The following is a 16,144-nucleotide window of genomic DNA, read 5'->3' as shown; positions in this document are numbered from 1 at the left end:
ATATCATTTGAACGTGCTTTGTGTGCCGCTGGTTTTCCAATGTGGTTTTGAGAGAGAGGAAGGAGGGAATTAAGGCGAGATCTTAAGGCGATGTGAGACCCTCCAGGGTCTCCTGGGAAGGATTTCCATCCTGAGATGAGGCGAACACACTGAGCGTTGGAGTTGTCAAATTTGGAGTTGGCTGTAGCTTGTTCTTTGGTCTGATGCAACTGCTCAATGTCTAAAGTTTGCTATTTAAGAGTGAGCAGTTCTCCATTTCCTTCCCTCCTGGAACTCCGCTGTAACCTGGAACCCTCAGATTAGGATTTCTTTGCTTCGTAAGAGAAGTACTTTGTGTTCCTGTGCCCGAAGGGCCATTCTTCTAGTCAGCTAGATTTCCTTTCTCCCTCCGAGGGGGAAGGGGAGCAGACTGAAACCTGCTGCTGTTTGTGAGTTGTTTGCTTTGTTTGAAGCTTGGGCCCAGACCACAACAGCAATCCCCACTTGACCAAGCGAAAATCCTGATGCCTTTCAGGGCTGGGTCAGAGACACCTACTGCAGCCTCTGAACAGTCTCACCCCAGGGAAAAAAAAGCGTTGCTTTCAAAATCTCTGGAACCTGTGCAAAACAAGCTGCTCGGTTTCAAGGGTTCATATTACCCGAGGCAGTGTGGAACAATCGTGCTTGCAACCATTTACTGTTGGAACAAAAGCATCTGCACTCACTGAAATTGCCTGTTGATCTGGGGAAAACTATATCCTCTTGCTGAGCTGAATACAAGAAATGTTTAGGTTTCTTTCCTGATATAGGGTTTACTTGAAAGGGAAATGTTGCAAATTTTACCACCTAAGATATGTGCATATTAATAGCTGTGGATTTTAACACTGAAATGTTAATCCATATGGTGGATTTCATATTTAGCTAGATAGCTGTAATTAAAGAGGCATCAGATTGCTGCTTCTATGCTAGCAATTAACTTAGATCTCCTCCTTGATGACTCCAGAGAGGTTGCAAAAGAAGTGTGCAAAAAAGCACGTTTCAGAGTGATAAGGGCCCCGATAATCTTCTCCATCTTTTGTAGCACGTCCTAGGTAAGAGTACTAAGAAAGTAAACTCTCGGGTGCGTTCAGGTTAGAATTGAGTTAGGAACTAACTTGAGCCTTCGTTAATGTATTGTGGAATTTGTCTCCCCCAAAAAAACTGGTGAAGTCTGTGGCCTGAGGAGCCAACGTTAAACCCTGGCAGGCGTAACACAGGAGATGAACCATTTGAAAGTTGTGCTTCCATTCAAATGGCAGATCGCTTGCTGCTACAAATTGCAGCAAAGCTGACAGTAGAGAAACTGCTTTCCATGACTTTGCTCATGTGACAGTTGTGTTTGTGGCTTGTTAGATTTGTCCTGTGTGCAGTCACTGTCTCTGAGCCCTACCAAAGCCATAGGGAGATGTACTTAATAAAAATAGAGGCTTTTAACTTAAGAATTTAGGAAGAAACTTGTCATCTAGAGAAACTTTTAATGCTACTTTTAAACTGATTATGTTTTTAAGTGGCCAAACGTGAAAATTGTTATTGCTGTGAAGAGGCATTTGACTGATTAAGAGTAAAGCAGCCTTAAACTGAACTGGTGAGAGGATAAGCAGGGAAAAAACCTGCCCAGGAACTGAGAGGTGGTTGTTGTGAGGATAAGTTCCATCAGGAGAAAAGAGGCAAATGGAGAAAAACTGGAAGGAGAACAGCAGGAAGAGCTTGAGTGAAACTCATGTAGCAACGGGTAGGCGGGAGCGGAGCTGAGGGCAAAACGTCCTCAGAGGTGAAGATCTGGACTGAGGAATTCTGGTCGTGGGAAGATGAGAATGACTTGGCTGGTATGTGCTGGAGCGAGAGAACTGGGGTAATGGAGAAGATAGTTTCCCCCCCTCTAGTCATGACAGTGCTTGCCTGGATTTAGATGAAATACTGCATTTGTGTTGTGTGAGTGAGAGACACATTCTGTTTAAGTTGCTTTTTTTAATGGATTGCTTGTGTTACTAAGTGTTTCTATTTTTCTCAGTTGTCCTGCGCTCTTCAGAAATGTGGATGAATTCAGCTAACGTTTTGCAATAGAAGTTCCCTGGACTTAGCGCTTGCTCTGAGCAGCTTTCAGCATCTGACCGGGGGTGTGAGGTATCTTAAACCTTGTCATTCTTCTCTCTCTTTCAGGTTGCAAAAGAATTTGGTTTCAGGAATAATGGGTTTTCTGTCTACACCAATAGAAACAGGACAGGAGAGATCACAGCATCACAAAACAAATCCCTCAACTTACTGAAAATCAAGTAAGTCCTGACAGAGAGCGCTGTGGGTGGAGGGGGGGCTTTGTACAACAGGGTGCCTCTTCTCTGAGCTTGCCTGAACTCTTCCCTCCAAACTGGGCAGCAGCAGGCAACATCGCGTTACAGAAGTTCTAAGCTTTCAGCTATCACTCACCAACTACTTGAAGGAACAAGCTTGATTGACGTGCTGAAATGGGGCTGATCAAATTGACTACATGTGAGGCTGTGGCAGCCATTTCTTAGGTCACTTCTTGCGTTGTGTTTGCTCGTTGTGGTGAGGCAGCAACGGGCCTCCTGTTTGCTCTTTTACAGCCTACAGCAAGCTCCCTCATCCCTGCTTTCATTCACGCTATCCTTTTTTTCTGCATCAGTGCCAGAGTCTGATAGTCCCGTGTGCAGAAGCCAGGGTTCCTGCCTTCTGTAGCCAGGCACCTAGGGAGATCAGAGGTGCCAAATGGTGCAATCGCTTCATGTTTGATTGGGGATGTCTTAATTCTGTTCATGTCAGGAATAATGTTAAACTGGTTAAAAATACAAGAGCTGTTACCACCGTGTGCAACTTGTCACTTGAATGTGTGAGCGCTGGCAGCTGCCTTGGGAGGACTGTGACTTGACGTGCACAGGATCCACACTAGTCCTTTTTCTTGCTGGTGCTGTCGCTTCTCTCCATAGGCTCCTTTTGCCTTTTTCTTCATCTTTTTCCCACGGTCCTGTCTCCTGATGAAAAGATTTGCATTTGTTGTGCAAATGACCAAAGCAGCAGAAAGAGGTGGCTAACGGAATGGCTTCGGACTGCACGTTTGCTACTCTGTGTGTAGTTTGTGATAAATTACACGTTCCTCAGTGGTCTGGGAGGTTTGCTACCCAGAAGCAACTACTGATACCTGTGTGTTGTTTTTCCACACCCATAGGCATGGCGATATGCTGTTTCTCTACCCCTCGAGCCCGGCTGGCTGCTCCTCAGAGACCATGGACACCTCTGTCTCCCAAGGTCTGCGGCCTGTGGGGGCACCCCAGGTGGTGGAAGATGAGATCGACCAGTATCTGATCAAACAGGATGGGAAGATTTACCGAAATCGAGACCAGCAGCTGTAAGTACAGGTGGACTTTGTTTCTGGCAATGCATCTGTGCCTTACCAGAGCTTGTAACATCTTGTCTGAAACCTGCAGCCAGGAAGTGTGCTATGGGAACTGCCCTCTGTGCCACTGCTCTATTCCTCACTGCCTTTGAAATGTTCACAAGGGAAAACAGCCCCTGCCATTGTCCGGGAAGGTTAAATTGAGCTCTGGTGAGCTGAGGAAGGAAGCAGATACCAAAATCCCAGGGTCTTTGCCAGGAAGGACTCATTCAGAGCATCTATTGTTTTGATCTAGGTGGCCCCTGCTATGGGACTTGTGATCGTATATTTTGTGCTCCTAAAACATTTGGAGCTCTCTAGATTAAAATGAATACTTTGAATTCTTCCCCAGGATGTCCTGGCAGCCAGTGCTGTGTAGAAATACTAGGTTATGCTCTGTGTGTGGCATATTGCTTAATAAGCAGGGGCCTGCTGTCTGCAGTAGCTTCTGTTCCATATGGTCTCAATATGTAGCTCCCTGTTGCTTGGGTCCTGAGGTGACAGGCGTGTGGGGCAGCAGGGCCAGGTCTCCATCTCGCAGGAGGGGTGCGGACGGGGAAATGTGCTTTCAGCCAGAGCTGCTGTCTCAGCATCACCCAGCCAGCAGCGGGTGAACATCAAGGTCAGATTCGTTTTCTGAATCACGGGCGGCTCCTCTGTCAAGAGCGGAGACCTGAGCTCTGTCACCTTTTCTGGCTGCCGTGCAGTCTTTCCCTGCTTGGGCAGAGCCAACACAACCCTGCATCGCTGTCTTCGGCACTGCGATGAGTGCGTGTGGCACCTCACCTAGGATGTCCCGAGCAGGAGCACTTCTGTGTCTTCAGATCCAGCCACTCCTCATAAAGGAAGAACACAGCAGTGAAGGGAATGAGTGGAAGTATCCAATGGCAGAGACGTGGAAGTGGGACTTGGGTCTCTGCCTGCTTAATTTTTGGCTTCCTTTCCATCACGTGCCTTTCTAACCTTTCTGTGAAACCAGGGAGTCCATTTTGCTCGCAGAAGTGCAGCAAAGTCCAGCTTTGCCAAAAGTCTTAGCTGCAAGAGGCTTAGGTAAACAAAGCAGCCTGTATTTTTTGTAAAAATAATAATACAATGGTGAGTTAATACTACCGTAAATCTACACTGATGCTGCTAAAATGTCCTCTGTCTAGATGGTTGGTTTTTATTGCTCATCGTTAACAACGTCCCAGTTGGCTCCTGGCCTGATGTCTGTACTGGTTGTTGGCTTGGGGCTGGACCCCTCTGCAAAGTAACTTCTGCAAGGGCTTGAGTGAAAATTTTAAAGCCAACCAGGAATTCTTTATGAAACAGAATAGCTCGCCCTTCCCCATTGTGTTGTCTTCCATATGGTTTATCTTTAGGGCTGCAGCAGCAAGGAAGTTTGGAGAGACGTAGCCTTTACATGGAAAATCCTATCTAACCTTTTCAGGCTGATGATAAATGAGGAAAATGTCACATTATCGAAACAATAAAGGCAAAACCCACCACTCCATGGCAAAAACATTGTCTTTAATTTGACCACATTTTTCAAAAGAATAAATGAAGGTATTGTTCTTAGCAGGGAGCCAAAGCACAGTGGTGGATATTTATGATAAAAAGAGTGTGTCTGGGCTTGTTCCTGTATTTGTGAGTGCATATCAATCTAAACATGAAGGGATGCTGGCGTTCAGCTGAGTGCATTAGCAGCCTTTAGTGGTCCTCTATGTACATTATCTGCCACAATACTTTGTTAAAAGCAATGCTGCAACTGGATCCCATCCATTTTGTCTTTAGAAGAGCCAACATCCATGCTCCTCTCTAGAGGCCTGCCTTTGAAAACTAGCACTGACCTAGTGCTGGGGCAGAGGTGTGGGGGGATTTTTTTGTTGTTTTGGTTTTTTTTTTTTAAAGCGATCGCCTCAAAAGGAGATGTTTTCCCCTCTGTTTTGTAACTTTACCCAGCGGGTCTTTATGTGTCCAATAAACACATGCTTCCCTGTTTGTTCCAGGCCATCCTCTAGTGCCTGATAAAGGATGAATGTTGTGGTTGTCTTTTTGTTAGAACCACACAGGCCAGCGCTGTGACGTAGATTTAAAACACTTTGAATTGTAACACAACCCCAACGCAGGGTTGTAAAACTTGAGAAGCTGTGGTCTGACATCGGTTCACGTGGCTGTTCAGAGAGCAGAGCTGCTTGCCAGCAACACAGACGTTAGGAGGGTTTCATCTTGACCTGGGGCTCTCAGATTTAACCTGAAGCTGTTGCTGTCTCTTTATGTGAAGTTGTCTTGTGGTGACCCCTCTGTAATATTCCCTAGTGGGTGGAGAGTTGCTCAGAGCTGTGTGATTGTATCAATCTTCCACACCACAACTGTTAGTCCAGAGCAACTTTGACCGTCCATCTTCTCCCTTGTTAAATAAGAGTTAACGCTGCTTCTGTCTCTCTTTGCATAGGTGTCGTCATGGCCCCTTGGGTAAATGTGTGCATTGTGTACCGCTGGAGGTAAGAGCCCCAAGAAGGTGCTCCAGAAAGTCACACAAAAGCATGTCCTCTTGGATTTGGTTTCTTCCAGTATGAATGCTTTTCCTCGGAGCACTGCCCCCATAGAGACGGCAGCTCTGGGTCAGAATCCTGCCGTGCACTGTCAAAGGTGCCAGCTCGCATCCAGGATCACTAAAGCTCTAGGCCTTTGAGACCCTGGGTTTATTCTGGTTAATGCTCTGTTTTTCTGCAGTAATGAGTTTAACAGAAAGTGCTTTAGAAAAGCTCCAATTTTCCTCCCTCTTCACTCCTGCCTGGATCTTCTTCTTTCACCCCCCTCTCATGGATCCCAGCACTTCCCAGTTTAACCATGTATTATTCAGGTTGAAGGCAGCTTTAGTAATGCCTACAAATGTGCTAAGCTGTATAATTTATGGCATGAGGCAGTGATCCCTCAAAAGTTGCTGCGAGCCAGGATGGCTGTTCCTCCGCTTCCCCGCCGTGTGCTCTGGAAGTTCTTTGGCCTTGTTTGAGCAGCTGGGCTTTTTGTTTGTTGTTAGATATTGAAAGGAAAAAGCATTTTGCCTTTGAGACTTGTTCTGATTTGTGGAGCCAATCTGTTATAAAAGTAGGAGGCGATAATAAAACTCGCTGTTGTAGAGCCCCACTGTTTCTATCACAGTAGTAGCTGCCTTGAAAATGAGCCTAAATTTTCTTGATTGTTTCCACATTGAGAGCCACTGGGGTTGACTCTAGAACATCCATTTGTTTAGTGATCAATGTATTATCAGACAGGTGTCTGACCTGGCTTTTCTTTGTGTGGTGTTTTTGGCAGCCTTTTGATGAGGATTATTTAAACCATCTGGAACCTCCTGTGAAGCATATGTCCTTCCATGCCTACATCAGGAAGCTGACCGGAGGGGCAGACAAGTAAGAAAATCTCTGTGTTTAAGGGAATCTAGTTGTAGCTCCTTTTTAAAAATACAAATGAAAGTACAGACAGATCTCACCCGAGTAGTGTTGAATACAACTATTGAATGGCAAACTGAGGAGAAAACAACACATTAAAAAAAAAGAAAAGGGGAAAAAAAAAAGGGCAGGGGGGGAAATTAAATCTGTCTTTTTTTTTTTTTTTTTTTTTTGCTGTGACAATGTAATTGCTTCCAGGAAGCACTACTGATGGGGGGAGATGGCCAGATGGAAGGAAAGAGGTTCCCTAATTATACCAAGCTCCAAGCCTGGATCTCAAATCTCGTGGAGAGGCACTGAGACTGTGGTGTACCTGGGGAGCTTTTATTCACCAACAGCTTTTCTTACCTACAGACGTGATTAGGACAGAAAGACGAGCTTAACATTCCTCAGGGCCTGATTCTGCTCTGTCCCATGCTCCATGTGTTCTTAGTGAAACCCTTTCTTGTCGTGGTGCCATAGCTCACCACCCAGTAACTGGAAAATAAGGCGTCCTGCCCCATGATGGGGTGGAGGATGCTGTGGTGTCACAGGCCAGATAAGTGCTGAGCAGAGAGGAAGTGCTGAAAGAAGTATTTATTTCTTTACGCCTCGCTGTGGCGCATGTGTTCAGCAAAGGATTTAAAGTCCCCTTCAGTGATGTTGGTGTTCTGAAATGCAGCTCCTTTACATAAGTTATGCAGAGGTATAACCTTCTCCCTCCTATTCCTAAATGCCGTTGGGATTTTTTTAATGTCTTTGTGAGATGCAGCTCAAGTCCATAATACTTTTATTTGAACTTCCGTTTGCAGGAAGCCTTGTGCACATGAAAGGAGCTCTAATTTGCCCTAGCGGTATAATCTATTACTTCCCACGTGCTGCATAAATTATTTAAGCAGGGTCCCAGGAGTTTTCTGTCTCTGCTCTTGCTCGAATATCTGTTTAGGAGCTGGGTCGGGGAGCACATGTTGGCCTCTTGACCTCCCTCAATAAGTGGGCAGCAGAGGTTACTTCGGGACCGTAGGAGCGGAGCATCCACCCATGGGAGTTTGCAGGGCTCTTTGAGATCCTCTGAAGGTGCAAAGCATTGGTGCCACCGCGTCTCCTCTGCCCTGCTTCCTCTGTGATATTTCTAGCCACTTGCTTTTTGAGACCCAAAAGCATCTACTGTGGTAACAGTGGCTTTCTCTTTTTCTTCTTGCAGGGGGAAATTTGTTGCCCTGGAAAACATCAGCTGTAAGATCAAATCGGGCTGTGAAGGGCACCCTCCTTGGCCAGAAGGCATTTGCACAAAGTGTCAGCCAAGTGCCATCACTCTCAATAGACAGGTGAGATGGAGCTCGCAGGAGCCCTCGTGCTTAAAGCTGAGAAGGGACTTGACTTTTATTGTTGGAGAGATGACTTCAAGAACAGCCAACTTGGAGCAAGACACCTTTGCGTATTGGCAGTTGTTGGGGAAATGGCTGTTAAGGTCTTCAGTCCTTGCAGAAAAGGACTCCAAAACCTATCTGGTTCAGCAGTTTCCTCGTAACGTGGAGGACATCTGAGCTAGCACCACTAGCGATGAATCTCCACTTCTTTTCCTCAGGGGATCCAAAAGGCCACCCACTGTTTCTTCTTGTTTCCTCTTAAATTTCACTGTCTTTTTTTAGTTGCAAAGGCTCTTGGGGTAAGGGCCCTAGTAAAGAAGCCAAGCTAATAGGGTGCTGGGGCTGCTCAGTGCTTTCCTACACTCCAGCCCGTAGTGAGTTCTGCTTGCTGGGTAGGAGAGCGGTGCTGAAGGCAGCAGAGGGGAGAGGGAGGGAGCCAGCTGGCTTTCCCTGTCCCTGCTTTGGCAGGATTCAGCTGTAAGGGGTTGTGTGCGTCCTAGGCAATTGGGAAGGTATTGACAATAGGCAAAGTAAATGGACCTAGTCAAGGATGGCCTGACACTTGAACTTTGTCAAACAGAAATACAGGCATGTTGACAACATCATGTTTGAGAACCACACAATTGCAGATCGCTTCCTAGACTTCTGGCGGAAGACAGGAAATCAACACCTTGGGTATCTATATGGCCGGTACACAGAGCACAAAGACATCCCTCTGGGGATCCGGGCGGAGGTTGCTGCTATCTATGAACCCCCACAGGTAAAAGCTGGGTGCCGTGGTGTCAGTGTTGACTCGTAAAGGTAATTGGAGAACACGGAAACACTTTTTTGTTTGGGAAACCTCACCGACTGCAGCTCCATAAGGAAAACGGTCCCATGAAAAAGATGTTGTGATTTATGTCTTTAATGTCACTGTCAGTTATTGCCACTGAAAGAATTTTAAAGCCCAGATTTGCTTTTTGTTATTTTTACACTTTCTTTTACATTACTGCATGCTCAGATGATTTAAAGCTAGAGAGACTTCATAATAGTAGATTTCCTTGTTCATGTTTCCTTGATTAGGGGATTTCCAAGGTCATGGTACAGAACAGCCTGAAAACGAATTCTGTACTAGTTAAAAATGTTGTGGCCCTTGCTTCAATTTCTTATCAGCTCTCTGGGAAAACGTAAGCAGCTTAATTAGGCAAAAATAAAGTCTGCTGCCTTGGTCGAGAGGCCGAGGTTGAGATTTGATGCCTCGGAGCAGCCGGAGTCCCCGCTAGATGGTGCACGGCACCGCGCAGCACCGCGCTCTGCACCGCCGAGTCCTCCGGGGAGGCCACAGCCAGAGCAGGTCCCGCCAAGTCTGGCTTCCCGGGGAACCCAAAAGCTGAATTCAGCATCAGAGAGCTGGAAAGGGAGGTGGCAAATGCGAAAAGCCACTCCGCCCACGACACAAGGCTCGGCTCGAAGTTGAGTTTGCCTACTGGCTTCTTCACCACTGACCAAAGTCACTTTTCTAAGTGCAGATGCTATGTATACAAACATGTCATGGTGGGTGATATGTTTTCTTCCTCTTGATGATTTCTGCAGTGTTGCTAGAGTAAAATGCAACAGATTTGTCAGTGGAAAAAGAAAAATGGATCTTTGGGAGTGTACGTGTGTGAGAGCAGAATTGCAAGCCTTTTATAAGTTCTTCCCTCTATTGTTTCAGTATCGCTGATTAAGCCCCTGCTTTGGAAGTTCATATGCTTCTAGTTGTGCACGGTAAAAGCAAGGAAGCTTTTGCTCTCCTGGCAAGCAGTCTCTGCTGTGCTTCTTGACACGGCATCTCGCCACACGAGAAAGCTTGCATCTGAAACGCACCCAGATGGAGTCGTGTTCTCCAGAGTGCGGGGGGGAAGGCCTGGGCGTGGGCTCTTGGATTCACTGGATTTCTGCCTCTCTGCTGCTCAAAGATTCAAACAAACGAAACGGCGGTACAAAACTGGCAGGTTGAACACAGAGCTTTGGAAAAATTATATAATCTCTTGCCTTTTCCAACATGCTCGGAAACAGCAATGGCCTGTTTGTAAATGTTGAGTCTTTCATTCATAAACCCTGACATAAACTTAGCTAACTAATAGGATGGGTCTGTGAGTAGAGGAGGTCTCTGGGGTGAAACCAGTCAGTGGTAACGCTGAAGGGGAAACCTAGACCTCTGCTTCCATCCTCTGCCTCATTACTGACAATGGCTAAGCGTACTATGTTTTTTCCTGTTCTGTCTTACTAACAAGTTTTTCTTTGCTGCAGATTGGTACACAAAACAGCCTGGAGATCCTGGAAGATCCAAAAGCTGAGGTTGTGGATGAGATTGCTGCAAAGCTTGGACTGAGAAAGGTTAGGATGTTGTTGGATCTCATGCGTCTTTGTTTGGCAATGAAGAAAGTCGTCGGCAGTTCTCTTCAGCTCCACGGGGTTATTCAAGACTGTTTGGGCACATCTGAAATCTAGCTTAAGTGTCGGTAGCTCTTATGCTTTTAGGTATGAAAAAACAAAATGAGAGCATTTTCCTGAGCACAAGCATCTAGCAGGGCTGTGCAGCTGAAGTCAGCAGTCCTCTGTCATGAATGACATCAAAGGGAGTAGCAAAGAAGCAGAAACACAATTTTCCCTTTATTTCTCCGCAAATAGGAGCCATTCCTGGTAGCATCTCCCCGGTGAGTGCTAATTTGGCACAGATGTAGCTGGAGTTGCCTTCCGAGTTTGTTCTTCCTTTTGACAGGATCTGTGCTCCACTTCCAGGAGCCGAGGCTCCTGCTTTTTTTTTTTTATTCTCCTCTGTGGGGTCCCATCTCTTGATGCTGCTGAGGCAGGCTGCGGTGAGTTAATCTGTACGTTGGTTTAGAGGTGCAGGTCCCCCAGCAGCTGAGCCTCAGTCCTCTGTTCCCCTCATGCCTGCAGCCTGTCAGTCATCCCTTCAGGACGTATGGGTGTTGGGATCTGCTGGTTTGCTGACACCTCTCAAACCTGTACTGATATTTTCCGGTTTGGGAAATCTTCTGGTATCGTGTGAATGCCAGGAATGAGATGTACACAAACAAGATTTGACTTGCTAAAGAAAACACAAATCAGAAAAGACTCAGTACAGTAGACTGTAAACATCTGTGGTGAGGTCTTTTGTTCTCTGAAGATAAGATCTTTAGCCTTTTGCCAGTGTCTGAAGCAAAGCTTCTGTGTGTGTTATTTATTTCCATGCTTTTCCTCTGCTTCTCACATCAGATATTTTTAATCAATATGACTTAACACGTAACTTGCTGCTGGTTGCAGATTTTTGTCTGTCTGAGCTCTGCTAGGAATCTGAATCAGCAGTTCTTCCTCTGAAGGGTTAACGCTGTGGGAGCTGGTCACGAGGGGGCTGATCGGAGCTGTTTTTAGCACATGTGTGTAGAAGGGTTCACGCAGCGGTGTGTGTGTATGCATCTATACTCCGATGTGCAAACAATGCAAAAAGCAGGAATGTGTTTTTTGGATCTGAGCAGACTGATTTGGAATGAATCATACTCCAGTGGGAACATATGAGCTTTATCTTAACTAGTGACTGCGAGCTTCAAAATGAGATCATGTGAGCTGCTTTGTCATCTGCTGGCGCTCCCGATGCTGCTTTGCTCTGAATGCTCAATAGGAAATGCTTTTTGCTGTGGGTGGGAGGAGGTAGCGGCTGAGAGGCCTCTTGCAGCCTCCAGATCTTTCCATGAAAAAATATTCCATAGTGAAACATAAAGCTGCAGGTGCCCCCGGCCAGCCAGCTGGCATGCTGCTCCTGGAAATCGGATTCAAATGAGCCCGGCACAGCTGGGAGAGCCATTTCCTTCAGGCAGCATACAGCAGGGCCGTGCGAGAAGCCAAGAACATCTTGTCCTGCTAGGAGAAAATGTATAAGCTCTCTTCTGGTTTGGTTTGGGGGTTTGTTTTTTTTTTTTTCCTTTTTTCCTTAAAGCAACTTTCTTCATAACACTTCTTTATAGGTTGGCTGGATATTTACTGATCTGGTCTCTGAAGACACACGGAAAGGGACTGTTCGATACAGCAGAAACAAGGTGAGATTCAAGTGTGCAGCTAATTACAGCTGCTGGTACTGAGGGTTTGTGTAATAGCATAAACGCTGACTGTGCCAAGCAGAGTACTGAGCCAGGGCAGCACAGGGCTGGAGATGATGCTGAGACTGGAATTCTTGTGAAATGGGGTTTTTCAGAAGCTTCTGAAGGAAAAGGAGCTTGAGCTTGAAGAGCACTGTTAGGGGTTTGAAGCTGTTTAGATAGTACGCAAAGCTGCCTGCAGCCCTTCACCCACTTTACTTTAAGAAAATGGTGCTTGTGGTTTAAGAAAATTTAGTAGAGTGGAGGGAGTTGGGGTAGTGTGAGGTGCAAACTCAGTGAGCAAAAGTGACTCAGTCAAAGGATGTTCCTGTGGGCTGGGCTTTGTGAGATATACATGGCTCAAACTTTGACCTTCTCAGCTTCCTGTAATTCTAAAATCAATGATAGCCCTATTTGGAAAATGAAACCCTTTTAAAAAAAAAAGGTGTGTAAAGGTGGGTAGAACAAGAGGTGGGACAGTCCTTCTGGTGAGAGCCAGGCTCAGGGCTGGGGACCTGACATGTCGCATTCTTTTCTCAGTCTCTGCAGCAACTTTCTACGAAAGCATGTTTTACTAGGGTGTTGGTAGTTTTCTTTGGCTGCAGACCAGGGAAATAGGTCTAGGCTACATTGCGTTGTCCTTTTTATACACATTTCTGCTCTTCCCTCAGGACACGTACTATCTAAGTGCAGAAGAGTGCATCACAGCTGGAAACTTCCAGAACCAGCAGCCCAACATCTGTCGCCTTTCTCCAGATGGTCATTTTGGATCCAAGTTTGTCACAGTTGTGGCTACAGGTATAAACTGGCCTCGGCTTGCCCCAGCTCTCTGGGTTACACGTGAATTATCTCTTGTTAATAGGAGAAGAATATGCAGTTCTGCCAGAAGTCATCAGATGTCCTGGTCCCCATTTGTCCTATTTAAGAAGGGGTTTGCCTTGCTCTATCAAGTAAACTACTTTTTCATTCTTTGTGCTATCTTCTCTACAATTATTTGCCCTGTCCCCTACAGGAAACTTAATTGAGGCTCAGACCTGCCACATCTACCTCTCTGATCCAGAAAGCATTTTTTTGCCTGCAGCCAGGGAAATAACTATTGCTCACTTTTCTGTTTCAAATCTTTAAGCTCCAAGTTCTGTTGCCTGAAAGCGGCAGTGCAGAACCACGGCAGTCCGGATCCTGAAAGTTACTCTGGCTGGTTCAGCATAAAGGAGGGACCTTTATCTCCCTTGTGTCGCTGTCAGGGAAACCCTTACGTAGGATGCTGTGCTCTTCCGTGCATGGAAACATTTTTTGTTTGCCTGAATAAAACAGAGAAGCCTGCAAAATGCTTTGCTTTGTCACCTCTGATTATAGCCATTTTCACAGCGAGTCTCAAGAGGCAATGTGGAATAGTCTGCGCTGCCCGGGCTGTGAGGGGAGATGTTGGCATGTGCTGGGAGAGTTGTAGTGTTAGAAGTTCAATCTGCTGTTCTCCATGGGATGACACATGTATTCATTTAAAATTTCCCTGGAGCAGATACGCTGGATTCTGGGTCTATTTAACACAATACAAAAAACGCGTGACTTCCAAATAGCATCCAGTGTAAAAACTGAAAGTGTGATATTATATTGCCTCCTCTGAGCCCAGGTTTTGTAAGTGTTCCCAGAGCCTTTTTCAGTGAAAATGCTCTTTCAGTTAACAGGCCTGTGCAATCGGACAGCTGCCTGTACATTCCAGACTGCTAAACGCATCCATCTTTCATTAAAGATAGATGTGTATCTCGCTCACTCTTTTTTTTATTTATTTCTGGTTTTTTAAACAGAAACTGAGAAAATGATGGCTAGTTTTGTTCAGGCCTTCCCCGTGTCTTGGTCTATGTTTAATTTCTAGGAGTGTTTGTTCTGGAGCAGTGAGTGATTGAGGTTAGAGATCAAAGGGTAGAAAACGAATATTTCCTCTTTTCTGTTCCAGATAATTTCATTCTCTTCTGTTAAATCAGCCCATCAGGTTTCTATTTAAACACTTGATTCCTTCCTTTTGTGCCGTATAAATATATCTGAGTAGTTTGCATCAACTTTGCCTTTAAATCCTCTACATGGATTAATTCCTATCCCCTCCTGAATTCCTAGGTTTGGAAATAGTAACGTCTTCCTACCATCTGTCTGTATCTTCTCTTTCCAGTTGTATTCTAATGACATATGACTCGATGTTGCTTACATTATCCAAATTAAAGCGCCAAGCATGTGATCTATCAGTGAGCCAGGGTCTTAATTTCCACTTTCCATGTCAGATTTCCACCAAGCCATCCATTACAGGCTGAGAAAACACTTTTTCTTCTTATGCCTAACATTACTAGATGACCAACCAACCCTGAAACTGCAGCTCATGGTTCCTTGGAAATGAAACAGGCTCACAGGAGCTGTGTGCCTGGTTTTTGTTTCGAAAGAGAGAAGATACCTGCAGGGTAGTGGGATGGTGATGCTATCAGGAGCCTTCTGAAAGAGCAGCTTCACCTCCTCTAAGCTCCTGGCAAAGCATTCTTGCTGTCACACCAGGGGTCTGTCCTGTTAGGCTAGCTGTGAAAATATGTGTTACTAAATAGATGTAGAGCTTAGAGGGGATCCTTCCCAGAAGTACTTCCCATGCAGCAGCACCAGCGTTTTCTTCTCACCATTCTTTGCTGTTAGCAAGACCGTCGTGTTTGATGTTGCTCGTTGAGTCATGCCTCTCTGAGTTACACTGGGCAAATCAAGCTCATGTGGGATTTTTAACCAGCCTCTTCTCTTTCAGGTGGTCCCGACAACCAGGTCCACTTTGAGGGGTACCAGGTCTCGAATCAGTGCATGGCACTGGTTCGAGATGAGTGTTTGCTGCCCTGCCGAGATGCACCAGAGCTGGGCTATGCCAAGGAGTCCAGCAGTGAGCAGTATGTGCCTGATGTGTTCTATAAGGTAAGGGCTGTGTGCTGGGGGTTGGGGGGAGCTGCAAAAACAGCTCTGCCGCGTGTCTGGAAATCAGTATGGCCAGCTCAGGAAAGGATGTCTTTGAGGTCTGAACTATTTTCAGTAGTAACCGTTCACCACATGTCTGCAAAGTAATTGCATAAGCTCCATTTCCCCCTCATAAATGTGCTGTTATGGTTTCCGGTGCAGCAGTAGCCATTGGCTGTCCAGCTTCTAAATGAGGTCTGCAGTGATCCACCGAGAGCCCGTAGCAAGTGCTCTGAATTCACCTCTTCCGTATTTGTTGGCAGTATTTGCCATGCTTCTCTGTTGATTTTAATCCCCAGCTGAGTTCAGCTTCCTCCACTGCACAGCCGTATGATGTGTGCTAGCACAAATGGTGCGGTGAAAACGATGGGTTCCTTATGCGGTGCCAGGGATTCGCTTGTGTATGACATGCTTACAGGCACCAACTGCGCAGCGGATGCAACAAAAGATAGCATAATTCATGCAGCAAGAGGAGAGACAGCCCTGTGCATGCTTCTCTGTAAGAAAAGGAAGGTGCAAAGGCTTTCAGAGCAAGGGCAGGACCAGAGTGTGTCCCTGGCTTTCCCCCCGAGTATTGGGGTTACTGCCTGTGCCCAGGTCCTGTTCTTGGGTCAGACAGTAAGCTCCAAAAACTGGTACTGAGGAGCAGCGGGGATATGTGCATCCAGAGCGGATCCAAAATACTCTTATGTGAAGCGTCGTGCAAGAGCACTGCTGGTAACTTTTCTGCTGCAGTTTTCGGTACAGCTTGATGAATGGACTGTCATTATTCCCTTGACAGTTGTTTCTGGAGATCTTCAGGCCCCCTGTATCTGCAGGGCCGAGTTAGAAACTTGGGGACAGGATCTCTGCGGAGGCTAATAGCACTGCTTCTCAAACGTGTGTATG

At 46.0% G+C, this 16,144-nt stretch overlaps 1 protein-coding gene across 1 annotated transcript in view; it reads left to right on the top strand.

Annotated features, from left to right (window-relative positions):
* The window catches only part of NPLOC4 (NPL4 homolog, ubiquitin recognition factor), a 31,023-nt gene that overhangs the window by 2,059 nt on the left and 12,820 nt on the right, over nt 1-16,144 (top strand). Inside the window, exons 3-12 of the mRNA XM_052807465.1 lie at nt 2,179-2,291; nt 3,200-3,379; nt 5,841-5,889; nt 6,704-6,798; nt 8,021-8,144; nt 8,767-8,946; nt 10,458-10,544; nt 12,173-12,244; nt 12,955-13,081; nt 15,057-15,217. Of these exons, the coding sequence (XP_052663425.1) occupies nt 2,179-2,291; nt 3,200-3,379; nt 5,841-5,889; nt 6,704-6,798; nt 8,021-8,144; nt 8,767-8,946; nt 10,458-10,544; nt 12,173-12,244; nt 12,955-13,081; nt 15,057-15,217 (1,188 nt within the window). The remainder of the gene's footprint in view (nt 1-2,178; nt 2,292-3,199; nt 3,380-5,840; nt 5,890-6,703; nt 6,799-8,020; nt 8,145-8,766; nt 8,947-10,457; nt 10,545-12,172; nt 12,245-12,954; nt 13,082-15,056; nt 15,218-16,144) is intronic.

This window comes from Harpia harpyja, chromosome 14 (assembly GCF_026419915.1).
Source record: "Harpia harpyja isolate bHarHar1 chromosome 14, bHarHar1 primary haplotype, whole genome shotgun sequence".
NCBI lineage: Eukaryota > Metazoa > Chordata > Aves > Accipitriformes > Accipitridae > Harpia > Harpia harpyja.
The sequence above is the reverse complement of the archived record's forward strand: the minus strand, read 5'-3'. Positions and strand labels throughout refer to the sequence as shown.